Below are 14935 nucleotides of genomic sequence, written 5' to 3'. Positions count from 1 at the left end.
GTTATATTTGTTATATAATGATATATATAGTGTTACATAGTGTTATATGGTATTACATGGTGTTACATATTGTTATACGGTGTTTATATGGTGTTATATAGTATTATATATAGTGTTATAATACATTTCTTACACTTCTCACACTTTAGGCCCTTTTTACACTATCCTTACCCTATCCTACACAACTCGTAATTTATCCTACACAACTAATAATTTATTCTACACTTTAAATTAAGTTGTTTTTTTAATTTGGAAAAAGTATATATTTTGAAAAATAGTTACAAATTTAATTTAGTTAGTTATTAAGAAGAAAGAATACAAATTAATGATTTGTGTATGTTTACCAATATACCCTTATATTAAAATTAAATATAAATATTAAATGAAGTAAAATAAAACATTCTTATTGGTTGAAACTTCTTCTTTTTTCTTCTTACAAAAAATTTCTTCTCATTTGAACCTCCCACTATTTGACATACCACCAATGCATGCATATGTTGTAATATTTGAATTCTCTTAATATTTTAGGTTGATATAGTATATGTGTGTGACAAGTGGGGCGTGAACCTGGGGGGTTTTACGAGCCTTATTACATTAAGGGAGAAGAATATCGAATACACATGTGTTTTGGTTTAGGCTGGGATCCGAAAACACCACCAGTTCCACATCAACTTATTTCATTGGCTGCAAAAGCAGTTGAAGATGCTCAAGCCCATCTGGATCAACTTCCTTCAATGTCCCCAAATACTTGTTTAGTCTGTTTCTATCCATTATCCTGTGGTCGTATTGGTCTTCATCAGGTTAGTTTTAACATAACATACAAGCACGTACACACGCGCACACACCTATGAATGTGCCTTAGCTTTTGAATTTATACCTCATCCACAATAATATAAAGAGGTGCATTTTTCAATAAGAGGATTCAAATTGAAGTTCTTTGTCAACTTTTTTTTTCAGCTTAAGGTTTTGAAAATTAGAACTATTTATCCACATTAACATGTGTTGTCATCGTTTATTGTATAAAATGCGTATACTGTGAGTATTTTTTTAATTATTATGATGTATTTTAAAAGTTTTGTTACATATGGTTTTATGAACTATATTATTATGGAAATGCTAATAGAATGGATGACTATCAACCTTTCTTTTAACTCAAGCTATTTGACACAGACACGTTTGTAGGTAATTGGTCAGAAATAGTAGAGTTAATTTGAATGTTTCTGTTTGATTGTAGGATCGCGATGAGAGTGGAAGGGGATCCCCTGTGGTTTCCATCTTCATTGGTGAGGCTGCAGAATTTGTGTATCGCCTTTGTGGAGACAACAAGTCACAAAGTGTTTTGATGCAGTCTGGTGATGTATTGATATATGGTGGTAGGTCCAGACATATTTATCATGGTGTGACACAGATCAAACAAAACATGCCTTTATTGTTATTACAAGAAACAGGGATTAAAGCGGGTTGTCTAAACCTTACTTTAACGCAGTTTTGACCCTGCTCGTCTTTCAGGAGTGCTGTATCCTCGGGGTCCTGTTCTGTATTGTTGGAGTTTCATAATGTCATAGTATGATATTCCTATGCCATGTTTCGCATGTTGGGTGGTGGTCACCTACGCCATTCATATTCCAAGCCACAAGTTTACTATGAATGTAGTGAGAACTGTGAAATATGATTAAGGTGGTGTTTGTTTTTTCAGACCCAAAAGGTCTGCAGTCTGCGGACCACATCTGCAGGCATCTGCAGGAGAAGAGATGGACCAAAGATCTGCAGTCTGTAAGGAGAAGAGGGTTTGTTTTTTTTTTTTACTTCTATAAAAACCCTTCACAACACACACAACACACTCCTCTCTCTCTCTCTCTCTCTCTCTCACTCTCTCTCTCTCTGCAAACCCTAGCCCCCACTGAAGAACCCACCACCACCGCCTTCAAACTCCGGCCACTATACTCCGGCTGCACACCCACCCCATCCTCGTATACCCCCTACAACTAACCCCTTGTCCGTGTAACACACACTCAGAACTTCATCAAACACCTATCACACCCACACCCACCTGATCCCTCGCTAAATAATGGCCAGCAACCGCCACGGCGGCGGCAGGCATCGAAGAGAGAAAGAGAGAGACGACAGAGGAAGAGAGAGAAACAGAGGACGCCGGCGACGACATGGTTCTGGTCGTTCGAGGTGACGTCAGCAGTGGCTTGGTGGCGGAGATGTGGTGGAGGTGGTGGCGGAGATGTGGTGGTGGAGGTGGTGTCTGTGTTTTGAAAGAGAGAAGAGGTGAGAAGATGTGGGGTTATGTCTGGGTGGGGAAGAGGTAAAAGGTGAGAAGTGCTTCCGGAAAACAAACAAGCTGCAGGACCCAAAGGTCTGCGCGTGTCTGCGCGACGCAGACATAAGTGGTCAGAAGTGCTTCTGGTAAAAAAACAAACAGCACCTAAGAAGATTCATTGGTGTATTTTATAACTTATCTAGCTATCAGTATTTCATTTCCTAGACTCTGGCTTGTTAATTGCACAAATTATAGTACTCGATATGAGGAGAGTATTGGCATCCATGAATTTGGGTATATCTTAAATACGTAACCCAACCCGAATGTTAGGGGTGTGCAAAAAAAATGAATTAACCGAAAAAACCTAACCAAATAAAAAACCGATGGATCAGTTAATAGTTTTTTTGAAAACCGAAAGTAGCAGGTCGATTATGGTCATCAATATTTCCATGCTTACCATAACAGAACCGACATGCAGTAAAATCTTAGTTGGATTTATGACTTTTTGACAATTTTTTAAATACTTGATGTTTTTGGTTGAACATTTTTAGTAGTTATTTGTTATTTCATATGAATTTATAGAACATATCCTATCACTTTATTCCAATATTTGGTAATAATATGTGTTAATATTATATAGAGTAAAATGCACGGATAGTCCCTGTGATTTTGCAAAATAACACCTATAGTCCCCAATTTTTAAAAATTACACCGGTGCTCCCTATGGTTTGATAGTTTGTTACTCGGATAGTCCCTGGAGTGGATGACGGTTAGTTTTCTCTGTTAAATGAATGTGAAATGACAAACCTACCCTTCATCTTCTCCACTCTATACAAATAAAACAACCCGATCCCAACCCCACCCACCCCCACCTTTCTGTCTGTTTTCCCCCACCATTAACCACCAACCACCACCCAAACTAATCAGCTGGCAGATGAATTTCCGGTTGGGAATCATCCTCCACCATTCCCAAACTCATCTTCTTCAATTTCCAGCAATCAATTTAGTCAAAACCCTAAAAAAAATTTTTGAGGAATTTCAACAAACACCTTATGTGCAACTCAGCTTAATCAACTAAGCTAATCACCAAACTGAAACGATAAATCTAACACAGAAACTTATCATTATGATCTATTTAACTCAACTAGGTCTATGAAAAACAAGACTTTTAGTCTGTGCAAACAGGTTTGCGAACGAAATTAGTCAAATACCAAATGAAAGTCTTTGAGGATTTCAACAAACACATTATCTGTAACTCAGCTTCAACTCCAACTCACCATTATCACCGGATAATCTTCGGTGAAGATCGATGCTTGTGGCTCTGCCGTGCCTCTTTTGTCGGCCGGCAAGACACCCTCCATCTCCGCTTCTCTCTTTCTCTCGCTTTTATCTCTATTTCTCTGTTTTACTCACAAAAGTGTGTGTGAGTGAGTGTTAAGAATGGTGTCAAATGAAGAATAAGTGGAGGGTGATGCAACATATTTAGATGAAGGAGAGTAGCAGAGAAGGATATGGGAATTGCAGGTGGGGGTGGTGGTTCTTTAGTTCTTATATTGTTTTTATAATAACTGATTAACTGGGCCTCCAAACATATATATTTATTTAATTTAAGGGTACTTTTGTCATTTCACAACTACTTAACGCCATAAACTAACGATCATCCACTTCAGGGACTATTCGAGTAACAATCAAGCAAACCACAGGGAGCAAGAGTGTAATTTCTAAAAGTTGAGGACTAAAGGTGAAATTTTACCAAAGCACAGGGAGCATCCGTGCATTTTACTCTATTATATATTATATGTATATATTTATACCATGTAATATGTTAATATATAGAAATATGTAATAACAATTTATTTCGTGTAAAAAAAATAACTATTTTTAGCTGGGCCTAAATTAGCGGTTAACCACCCAAAACCTAAATAATATACTTTCAAAACCGATTAATCATAACCATCATAATTGATCAGTTCGGTTGTGATTATCTTATTAATCAACATAGTGGTTATGGTTATGATTTTAGCCAAAAACTAACTCACATCAACTCACGCACACCCCTACCGAATGTAATTAGATACGCGTGTTGGTTACTTTTTCATATTCTACTTTATTAATTCCTGGTCCTCCTATTTTCACTATGAAAATTTTAGGTTCTATCTTTTTCTTTTCCTTTCTCTTTTACTAACTTTCATTAATTATGTTAATAGTTTTTAGAGTAAATTCCTTTTATAGTCATTATGTTTCCAACGTCCAAAATCTCTAATTTTTCAATTTGCGTCCTTGACGAAATTGAAAAGACTAAAATATCCCTACTAGTATTCCTTGTCGCATGTTGCGCGACATTTATTTATTTTTATTTTTTCTTGTCTTACTAAAAGGTAAGAACTACAATGAAATGGATCGAAGTCAACAAATAAGAAATTGAGGCAATTAGAGTTTACTTAATAATGAAAGTGAGTATTCAAACGAAAGTGTAAATCATGCAGATAATCAAATAGTAAATCCTACACATATTTGATATCTTAAAGTAGCAAACTGGATAAATGGTAAAAACTTGTAACCACACCCCTTCTTTTTATGATGAAAGAAAACAGGTTGTGAATCAGGCTGAACCTGAATGTATTAAGTCAATGTATATGGCTTGGCGTTGGGGCTCTTTAAATTCAGCCTACAATACAATATAAAGAACAACCAACCACTAAACCAAAGCCTCAAACACATCAAGTTATCAAATCCAAACCTATATATACAATATCAAAGATCATATAATGGTAAAAAAAAAGGCCGCCAATGAGACCATTCTATATAAAAGAAATTTAAATAGTATTAGCTGGTTAAGCTGGACCATACTAAAAATCATAAAACAATAATTTTGTTTACCGATTATTAGTAAGTTTCAATAAATGTATACAAATTTTTTTATAGTGTATTGACTAAATAAAAAAAATAGCGAAGTAATAACAATTAAAGCTTTTAATAGTGTATTATTAATAAAAACAATTAAAGCTTTTAAAAGAAATGCTCTTGTTTAGACCGTGGGGTATGGTGGGGCGGGAGTTTGGTGCATTGGTTGACACGTGGAACTTGATGAAGTTAATACACAAACCCAAGTTGTAGGAAGTATGGTGGGCGTGGCTGGGCTAGCGTGGCCAAGCCACATCATTTTTTTTAATATACATATATATATTTATAACCATTAAAATCTACATAAACATACATAATAATTATCAATATAAAAAACAATCATTCTCCGTCGTTTTCGTCGGTTTCGAACCCAGGAATCGTTGAAACATGCTCCACCAAATCAGATCGAAGGTTGTGATGTATATCCCTTGACTTCATAAAAAATTCATTTGACGTTTTATCTTCGTCTGTTACGTTACATGGTTGGGGGTCATCGTCATCATAGTAGGTAACGACCGCTCTACCTTCATCCTCCAAAATCATGTTGTGAAGAATGATACATGCGTACATCACGTTTCCAATCTGATTCTTGTCCCACAGTCGACAAGGCATTGCCAATATTCGCCACCTTTTCTTCAAAACACCGAATGCTCGCTCGACGTCTTTATGTGCAGCTATTTGGACATTGTTAAACTTTAATCTCTTTGGATCTATGGTACCGTGTCTTGTGAACGATTTTATGAAAACCCCCCACTCTAGGTAAATCCCATCAACTAGGTAGTACCCATACACGTACTCAACCCCGTTTACAAAGAAAGTTCCTTTGGGTCCTATACCATTTACCTGATCATTGAAAAGGGGCGAGTGGTTTATGATGGTAATATCATTATATGAACCTGGCATACCGAAGAACGCATGCCATATCCAAAGATCTTGGGACGCAACCGCTTCAAGCATGATGACTGGCATCCCGTGAAATCCACTCATGTGAGCGTCTTGCCATGCGGTAGGACAAAGTTCCCAAGGCCATTTCATACAATCTAAGCTACCTAGCCTCCCTGGTAGCCCATGATAATCTGCGTGATGTCCCAATTTGCATGTCACTGAACAAGGGCTTTCTCAAATATCTTTTCCTATAAAGTTCTAGAATACACGAACAAAAGTTGTGAAGACTTTCTCTAGCTACACGTGCAGACATTTTTAAATAGTCATCCATAATGTCCGAACTATTGCCGTACGCTAACTGCCTAAGTGTGGCCGTGACCTTTTGCCACATACTAAATCCTAATTACCCGGTTACATCCGGTTTTTGTTGGAAATAAACATACTTCTCCTCAAGATCTCTAGATATCCTTAAAAATAAGTTTTTACTCATACGAAAACGACTTTTAAACATTTTTTCATCATACTTAGGTTCCGCTGAGAAGTAATCGCTTACCAACAAATTGTTAGCGGTGTGCCGTTCACGAGCGATGTACCTTCTCCTCCGTCTAGGTTGCGGAGTCTCTTCTTCATCGTCTTCGTCTTCCACGATAGCTTTCACCACCGCCGCGATCGTTTGTAGAAATATTTCTGCACCATCGTCAGATGATGATGACGATACACTTGAACTTAAAGAACTCATGGCAAGATTGTGTTTTATGTGTTTGATATTGTGTGAGAAAAATGTTAAATATGGTAAGGTATTTATAAAGGAATATTTTTTTTAAAATGCCCCCAACGGCTAGTTTGATTTGGCCATTGAGAGCCCGCCATGTCACCTTGCTAGACCCGCCCCACGCCTGGCTTAAAACTCCCGCCCCTTGGGCCACGCCCCAACCTAAGCCCCATACCCCACAGTCTTAGAATTAGAATTCGTTGAGTAAAGACAATAAAGACTAGCCAATGACCTCTAGCTTAAGTTGTAGGAGGACTTGAGTTCTTCATTAAAGACTCAGGTTCAATTCCCATTTGGTGTAAAAAAAAAAGAGTGAGGCAATGGTGGGCAGTGATAGGAGACCCAGGGAAACCTGGGTTCGATCCTTGAGCCAAACGGGTTTTACTGGTAATTTACCGTCATGCCTACGGGCGGGTGGGTTACTGGGTTTTCCCCGGAATTGGTGGTGGACAACTCGGGTTACTCTTGGAGTACTCCGTTTGTCCAGTGGGTGCTCCGAGAGTACTCGGAATTGATTTGTGGTCTTTTTCACCTTTCTCTCTACATTTCAGCTTCTACAGCGACAGACAATATGAGGAGTCAAACTCTAATAAACCATTAGACTTTGATTAACCCTTATAAGAAATGTTTGGCCAGTCGAAGGGTCAACGGACCTTCATGACCCCCCTATAGTTCCGTCCCTGGCCATTAGCAGTGCATTCGACCCTTTAGAATTCTCAACTTTGATCGAAAAGAACTTTACAAAGTAGAAGTTGAAGACATTGTGTGTGTGTGTATGATTATGAAAAAAGAGACCAACTAAAGAAAATATTTTCGTTGACCACAATAGACGTTGACTCTCTTGCCATCTCATACGGAGATTAATTATGATACAAAATACTTGGAGGCATTTGGTTTGCAGAATGTTTACCATGGATTTGGAATGTTTGAACGGAATTGGAATTTGAGGGTTTGGAATTAATTCCGGCGAAAAATTGTATCGTGTTTGGTTTGTAAAATTGTGAAAGGAATTTAAACGCCAAATAAATCTATTTATTCTAATATATTAAAGCTATTTTGGCTAATGTTTCATTTATACATAAGCTCACCCTGTTATCTTGACAAGTGGCATTCTTCTTCTTTTATCATTTAAACAAGACTAGGTTAGTTACCCGTGTAATACACGGGTTAAATATCATAATATATAAAACTAATATTTTTGTTAATATAGGTTTTTAAAGAACCGGCCCATCGTCACCATTCATAGTAACTAAACATAAATGAATTTCAAACAACAATATAGAATGCGAAAAACTAATCAGAACTTTAAGTGCACAACAACCTTGTCCTTTTTGTGAAGACTCGAGTAAAGTGAACAACAAAGTCGGCTCCATTAGCACCACCTTGGATCTCTTTTGGGTCCTAGAAGTACAAGGAAAATAAACATTAGAGAAATTGAAAGAAATAAAAAGTTCCTCACAGATGACTTTAGTCTTCAAATGCATTTTACCTTAAGCCAAATACAATAACATGTTCTTACCAAGGAAAAGGATTTTCTCATCCTGACCTCAAGTTCATGATGCTTCCAACGACCCGATAGTAATTCAGCCATTTCTAAAAGTAAAGTGAACAATAATAATACATCCAAGAACCCAAGAACATTTTAGTTTTTATTTATGTAAAGTCACCACCTTAAACTATAAAAAAAGAAACGATACTAAAATTTATATGCACCTATGTTATAATCTTACCTCGTCTCGCTGTGTTGACCAGGTGTATTTTTTACTCCCACTATCTCGGGATATAGAAATCTGAATTTAAAACATAAGTCTTTAGAAATGTATAAATTATTTACATCATACGTTAAAAGTGAGATCTTTATAGAGAATTGATTAGCTATCATAGGAGAACTCATCAAATAAAATAAAAAGTAATAAAAACATAAACTTGATATGAAAAACTTTCTATTCGCTAATTGTTCAGCAGGCCATGAATTCTTCCTATGATGGAATTTATTCTTTTTACCCATAATTTTATTAAACTAATTATAAATAAGTTCACAAAATCTACCATTTCAATCATGACATAAGCTTAAATTATAAAAAAAAAAAAAAAAAAAAAAAACTGTAAGATTTTGACCAATCATGCCTTTTAGCCCCTTTTAGCACCAGATTGTAATCAAACTTATCTTTAACATAATTCTAACTCCATTTAGGCTTGTATTAATATCAAGAGCTTACTATAACACCATTTGGATCCTCGTTATAAAATTACTTGTGAAAATACTCAAAATTCATTGAGATATACATAAAAAGTAAATTTTGTACGTAACCAATAAAAGGTAAAACCACCGTCGATCAATGCTACATCCGAGCAGAGTCATCCATCAATCAATGCTACATCCGACCAGAGTCATCCATTGACCATTTATAGTCAAAACAGATGAAACCGTCGAACCTCTTAAGGCCTTGGCTGTTTTTTAAGATCAAAGTCAGCCGCAATGTCAACACGAATGAAAATACAAATATATGGAGTCGTTGAAGTGAAATACTAAATAAATTAAATTAGAATGAAACAATTGATAACCAACTGATCAAATTTTATCATCACCAAACACATGATGTATGAGCACTATCTCTAACACACAACTCAGAACATCATGATATTAAACAAATCAACTTAGCATATTTCAATAGGATAATCAGAAGAAACATATATAAGTATTAAAATGAGATCCTTGTAGCAATAATTATATGAGACAATACATCCAACACCAAGAGTATATACACACTACGCCACCAAAGATATCCAATGCATGCAATAAGAAGAAATGGATAATCAGATGAATATGATTAACATTATAGGAGAACATGATTACACATAAATAAGAAGAAATGGATAACAATACCTTCATACGGATCCGGGTTTTTGCAGATCGGTGGCACGAGAAGGGTTTTCTTCATGTCGTGATCTGTTATAGATGATCTAGGGCATTGATAGTTGAAGATCGGTGGCACGAGAAGGGTTTTCTTCATGTCGTGATCTGCTATTGATGATTTAGGGCATTGATAGTTGAAGATCGGTGGCTGGAGAAGGGTTTTCTTCATGTAGGCGTAGGAGAGAGGAATGTCTAAAATTAAAACCTAATTTAGAGATTAGAGATTAGAGATTTTTTGAGATAACGAGTTAACGTGAACCCGCGCGTTGCGGCTGGATATTGATTATTAATGTATTTGGTTTCACTATATAATTTTTGTAGGCACCGGCACGTAGGATCACATAAGACCATGGGGTATACTCTTATGCCCTTTTATTCCACATAGGCATCTTTAATACCCAGATCACTTATAGTTTCATTCACTCCCCTCCAAGAAATGGTTCCCCCTCTATTAACGCCCCTAAAATAAGATATATCTTTAATACTCCCATCCAAGTTTCTTTCACACATGTTAACACGTTCACAAATGGCTCTTTTAACGCTCTTAACGCCTAGGGGGAGTGGTATTTAACGCCCTTAACTACTTATGCATCGGGGCGTTAGAGTATACCCCAAGGTCTAATAAAAAAATAAAGCCGACTTGGCTGATAAATACATAACAAAAAAGTATGTCATTCCTCATTTGCCCAATAGAATTACAATATCTTTATGGTTGTTCTCTACTGATTTTCGTTTTTGAAAACCTAGCCTTACATCAACAAACGTTTTTTTTTAAAACATTGCAATCACAATTGCTCTCTACAGTTCTTTTAATTGACATACGTGGTTACATGTCTTTTAATTGACATAAATGGTTAAACTTAGGCTCATTCTGTTCTCACAACCCTTAAATCTTATGCTCACACCATTTTCACTCCATCTTTCTCTATACATATCTGTATATATAGAGATAGATATAGGGGTGGAGTGTGAATATTATCACCCTAAACTTAACATGATTCTTAAAATTCCAGTTAAGTTATAACTGGTTAAGATTAACATGATGATTCTTGAAATTCCAAAAAAAATATTATAAAACATGTGTATACAACAAGTGCCTAATCAAATTTCATAACATATAAAATAAAAGAAATTGTAAACATGAAGTGTAACAATGAAGAAAAAATAAAGCAAATATGATAAAAATAAGACTATTAAAAAAATATGGTCTTATTTGTTTTAGGTATTCCGAGTTTGATTATGTGAATTCTTATAGTCTTTCCTTTGTTATTGGATTTTTTTATGATAAAAATAAGAATATTAATAAAAATATGGAGTTCCCACAAAACCCGCTGTGAATCTCTCGGTGAGGTGAGTTAATCTGGATACTTCAAAAAAAATATGGATTTTTGTGTGTTATCTTGGATACTTATAAAAAATAATATGGATTTTTGTATACGAAAAAGAAAAGGAATGATTGTTTACAAACTATTCAACCAAAAGCTATTTATTTTTGTATAGAAAATAAAAGTTTTTATTTGTTTGGATATAATACATTATAAAATCGAAAGATCTCGCCCAAAACACAGCAAAACCGGCCCACTGTAAAATTGCTTTGGGTAATGGTTTTTCATGACACAAACCCTAGAGTTTCTCTTCTCTTTCCCTAAACACCACAATCGCCACACCCAATGACGACTCCCATCCTCTCATCAAACCACCGGTCATTTGAATCCGGGCTTCTCTCCGGCACCCATGTCTCCACATCGTCATCCAAGGTCAGTTTGTTGATCAATTGACCAAACTTAGCCAGAATCTGGTTGTCGCAGGGTTACACACCCTGGGCTGATGATAAATGATTCGCGTTGGAAGGGAGTAGAGAAAGATGATAACAGCCACCAAGACACTGGAACCAAAATAATCTTTGGAATCGACGGCGGTGCCACCGGTCCCATTTCGAACGACAGAAACCATAAGCAGCGTGACTCCGGGGCAAGGCCCCAATCTTACTCGTTGTTCTCTAGATCCTTCTTCCCGAATTTGTGTGTCTGAAAATTTGCGTGTGAGTTTATGTATATATACCACGGGTATGGGTGTGTGCCTGTTTGGAGGAGATGCAACGGTTGCGACAACGTTTTTTTGACGGTTGATATTTTAGTATGGTCAGTTGGTTTTATGTGAGCAGAACAGTTATTGAATGAATCCGTGCTTTTTACGTTGATGAAGGGATGCGATGGGAGGCCGGGAGCGGTTGTGAAAGGGGTGTGATAAATATACCCAAGATAAAGATTAATATACCCAAAAGTCAAATTTAGTAATGATTAACTACTTTATTATATTATTTTATTATAAAGTTAAAAGTAATACTTATGTTTTATTATAAAGTCAAAAGTAATAATTATGTTTTTTATCTTATTTTATTTTGTAATACTGTTGTTATTTTTTTATATTTTGTTATACTATTATTAGTATTAGTATTAGAATCAATATTTTAAATAAATAATCAAGACACTTTATTATAAACACGAAAATGAAAAAGTTCATCATAAATAAATAAATGAATAATGAGTCTCTAATAAAAAAGTAAACGTGCAAACATTAAAACAATTAATCACCTAGATCGACAAAACCACTTTCACGCTGTGGCGGATCTAGAAAATTATTATAGGAGCAACGTTTCAAAGAAAAGGGGTAACGAAATTGAAAAAAAGTTAATTTTTTTTCAAAATTTACACTACCATCAGAGCGTTAAGGGGCAACGGAGGTTACCCCTTCTTGAAGGGTAGATCCGCCCCTGCTTTCACTACGATAAAGTTGGGTATATAATTCTAGACGCCATCTATACATGGTCTACCATCCAGCCGCAGACATGTTAATGTTGCAAAAATTAATAAATGGGTAATAAAAAATCTGACTGGCCGAATTATGAAGTTGCAAACTTTTAGTGATACAATATTTAATAAATGGGTAATAAAAAATGATACAATATTTAATAAATGGATCATAAAAAAACTGAACGATAAAAATGTAAAATACATGTTTTATTATTATATTGTTTTTTAAACCAATAGAATCAGATATAAATATTGAGCTTCGTTCTCAACGAGTAGAAAATCTCTAGCTCATGAAGTTAGGCTTTTTTGAAGTATGTTGTATTTTGTTATTTATATATAAGATGTATAACTAAAAAACAATAAAAATTTAACGTTTTATTAAAATTATTACAATCACATTATTATATAAAAAAATTCAGAAATAGATTTTTTAGTATGTTTTATTAAAAAGAAAGTTAATTTCAATGTTTATATAAAAAAGTAAGTTAGTTTATAGACCTAATACCATGATTAAATGAGAAATTATTAGTTTATGAAAAGTTGCAAAGTTGACTTGTTGTAAAAGAGTAAAAGAAAGTTGACTTTTGGGTGTATTTAACACAACCCTTGTGAAATGGTGATGAGACGGCATTTGTTGTGGGTGTGCCGTATGGCAGTTACAGTTTATTAATTGCAGCGTTTAACCGGTGCCTCTCTCGTATTGATATGAAGTGATGCGATGATTAATCGAACCTTAAGTTACTTTTTGTATATATAGGTAGTTTCATAATTTTGAGAAGGAAAAACACGTATGAACGAATCGACAGGTGTACCAAATGCATACGTGGCATCATAGTAATACATTAACTTAGGAGAATTAAATAAGGGCTGAAACAAGTCAAGTGTATAGCATTTTTATTTATAACTAAAGATATTACACCAAACAATTGATCTTTGATCATGTTCCACGTGTCTTTGTTATAGAATAGGAAGAGACCTCACTCTTTACACCCGAGACCCGGTATTCATTCATATCCTTTAAGTTGTTTTACCGGTTTTGAAAACCCCAAACTCCCACAATTCAATTCTCCGTCTCCTACCCAAAGCACTGTGTTATTTCTCCATTAAAGCTTTGATCACATGAGCATTCTCAATGGCGTTGTACGAACACGTAATCTGATTGATCCAAACAAAGTTATTGATTTCCATCACCTTAATCTATTAATGATGATTACGGAGGTTTAATCTAGACAAAGTTTGGAAAATTAACTAAGTTTAGGGTTTTGTAGGAATTTGCAATGGTGGTGCCTACACAACTCATATCCGACTCTGTTAATCAGCTTAGATAAGGTACCAATTTTCTTCATCAATATGTGGTGTTAATCAACTATGTTGTTTAGGTTATGGATTTTGGTTTTCCCAATTTGTCTTTTTAAACACCTATCTTGAGATGTATAAAAACTAAGCAGATAACCAATTTCGATTAAACCCAATAACTTTCAAAATTGATTACATGAAAATACAAACAAATAACAAGCAGATTGGAAATTATTAATAATGATCTGGTATGTTTATGAAGACGACTGTCCAATCTTTTTGTGTTTTTATTTAAAAAAAAATATTTAGAACTTCATATTAAACATAGCACCAATTATGTCTTGTAACACCTCGAAAATTTGTGTTCAATATATAAACGACACGTGTCATGTAAGACAAAAGCATTATAAACCTGGATTTAGTTAAAGATGTATGGCAGGATTTTTGAACATGTCGACATGTTAATTTATACATCTGAACGACTTCATTATAAATCCCAAGACCCTAACATGATAATAAACATCTATTATACCTTTAAATCCGATGATTTCTAATAATAATGGATTCCAAATTTTGCAAGAATGGATCCTATGAAATAATGCACGATAAACCTTCGTTTATATTTTCCATCATAGTGCAAACCAATAATTCTACATGACATGGTAGACACAACTGATCAAGCATGGGTTAAAGGTATCATACTGACAATTCGTAGCTCAAAATCACACTATGCAAGTTGCCTGTTCGAAGCTTGGAAGGTTAAATTTTTTTACCTTCTGGTAAAGGCTTACGGACCGTAAAGGTCCTGCCTTACGGTCCGTAAGGAGTGCCCAGCGACAGCAAGTTGGCTGTTGGCAGTTATAAACATTTAACCGACTTGGTAAGATATTTTCACTCTCATGGGCGACCCCTAACTGCTCCTAGGCACTAGGAAACACTTGTAATGATCTGGGATCCATGCTAGACTTGTTTGTCATGATCACAATGGATTAAAATCACTATAAAAGGCCCTTGTGTTGCAACATTGTGTTCACTCATTTCTTCTGCATTTCTGGAGCTTTTTGGAGTTCAAGAGCAGA

General features: G+C 35.3%; 1 protein-coding gene and 1 long non-coding RNA gene across 2 annotated transcripts; one reads left to right on the top strand and one right to left on the bottom strand.

The window, feature by feature from the left end:
- The first annotated feature begins 597 nt into the window (after window positions 1–597).
- Window positions 598–1621, top strand: LOC118482224 (alpha-ketoglutarate-dependent dioxygenase AlkB-like). The gene is made up of 2 exons (XM_035977841.1): window positions 598–800; window positions 1235–1621. The coding sequence occupies exons 1-2, from the start codon at window positions 621–623 to the stop codon at window positions 1490–1492; spliced, it is 438 nt and encodes a 145-aa protein (XP_035833734.1). The 5' UTR covers window positions 598–620; the 3' UTR covers window positions 1493–1621.
- A 6388-nt stretch (window positions 1622–8009) lies between these two features.
- On the bottom strand, window positions 8010–8748 carry LOC110874914. Its single transcript, XR_002556333.2, has 3 exons — window positions 8561–8748; window positions 8350–8423; window positions 8010–8231 (listed from the first exon to the last, which is right to left on the bottom strand). It is a non-coding gene; the product is annotated as an uncharacterized LOC110874914 (long non-coding RNA).
- Window positions 8749–14935: the final 6187 nt, after the last annotated feature.

Source organism: Helianthus annuus, chromosome 9, assembly GCF_002127325.2.
Source record: "Helianthus annuus cultivar XRQ/B chromosome 9, HanXRQr2.0-SUNRISE, whole genome shotgun sequence".
NCBI classification, from domain to species: domain Eukaryota; kingdom Viridiplantae; phylum Streptophyta; class Magnoliopsida; order Asterales; family Asteraceae; genus Helianthus; species Helianthus annuus.
Note: the sequence above shows the minus strand (reverse complement) of the source record. Positions and strands in the feature narration are given on the sequence as shown.

Excerpts from the sequence above, each read along its gene's own strand:
- LOC118482224 (XM_035977841.1), top strand. The coding sequence starts at position 621 with ATGTGTTTTGGTTTAGGCTGGGATCCGAAAACACCACCAGTTCCACAT. Across the intron at positions 801-1,234 it reads GTCGTATTGGTCTTCATCAG|GATCGCGATGAGAGTGGAAG; the intron begins GTTAGTTTTAAC and ends GTTTGATTGTAG.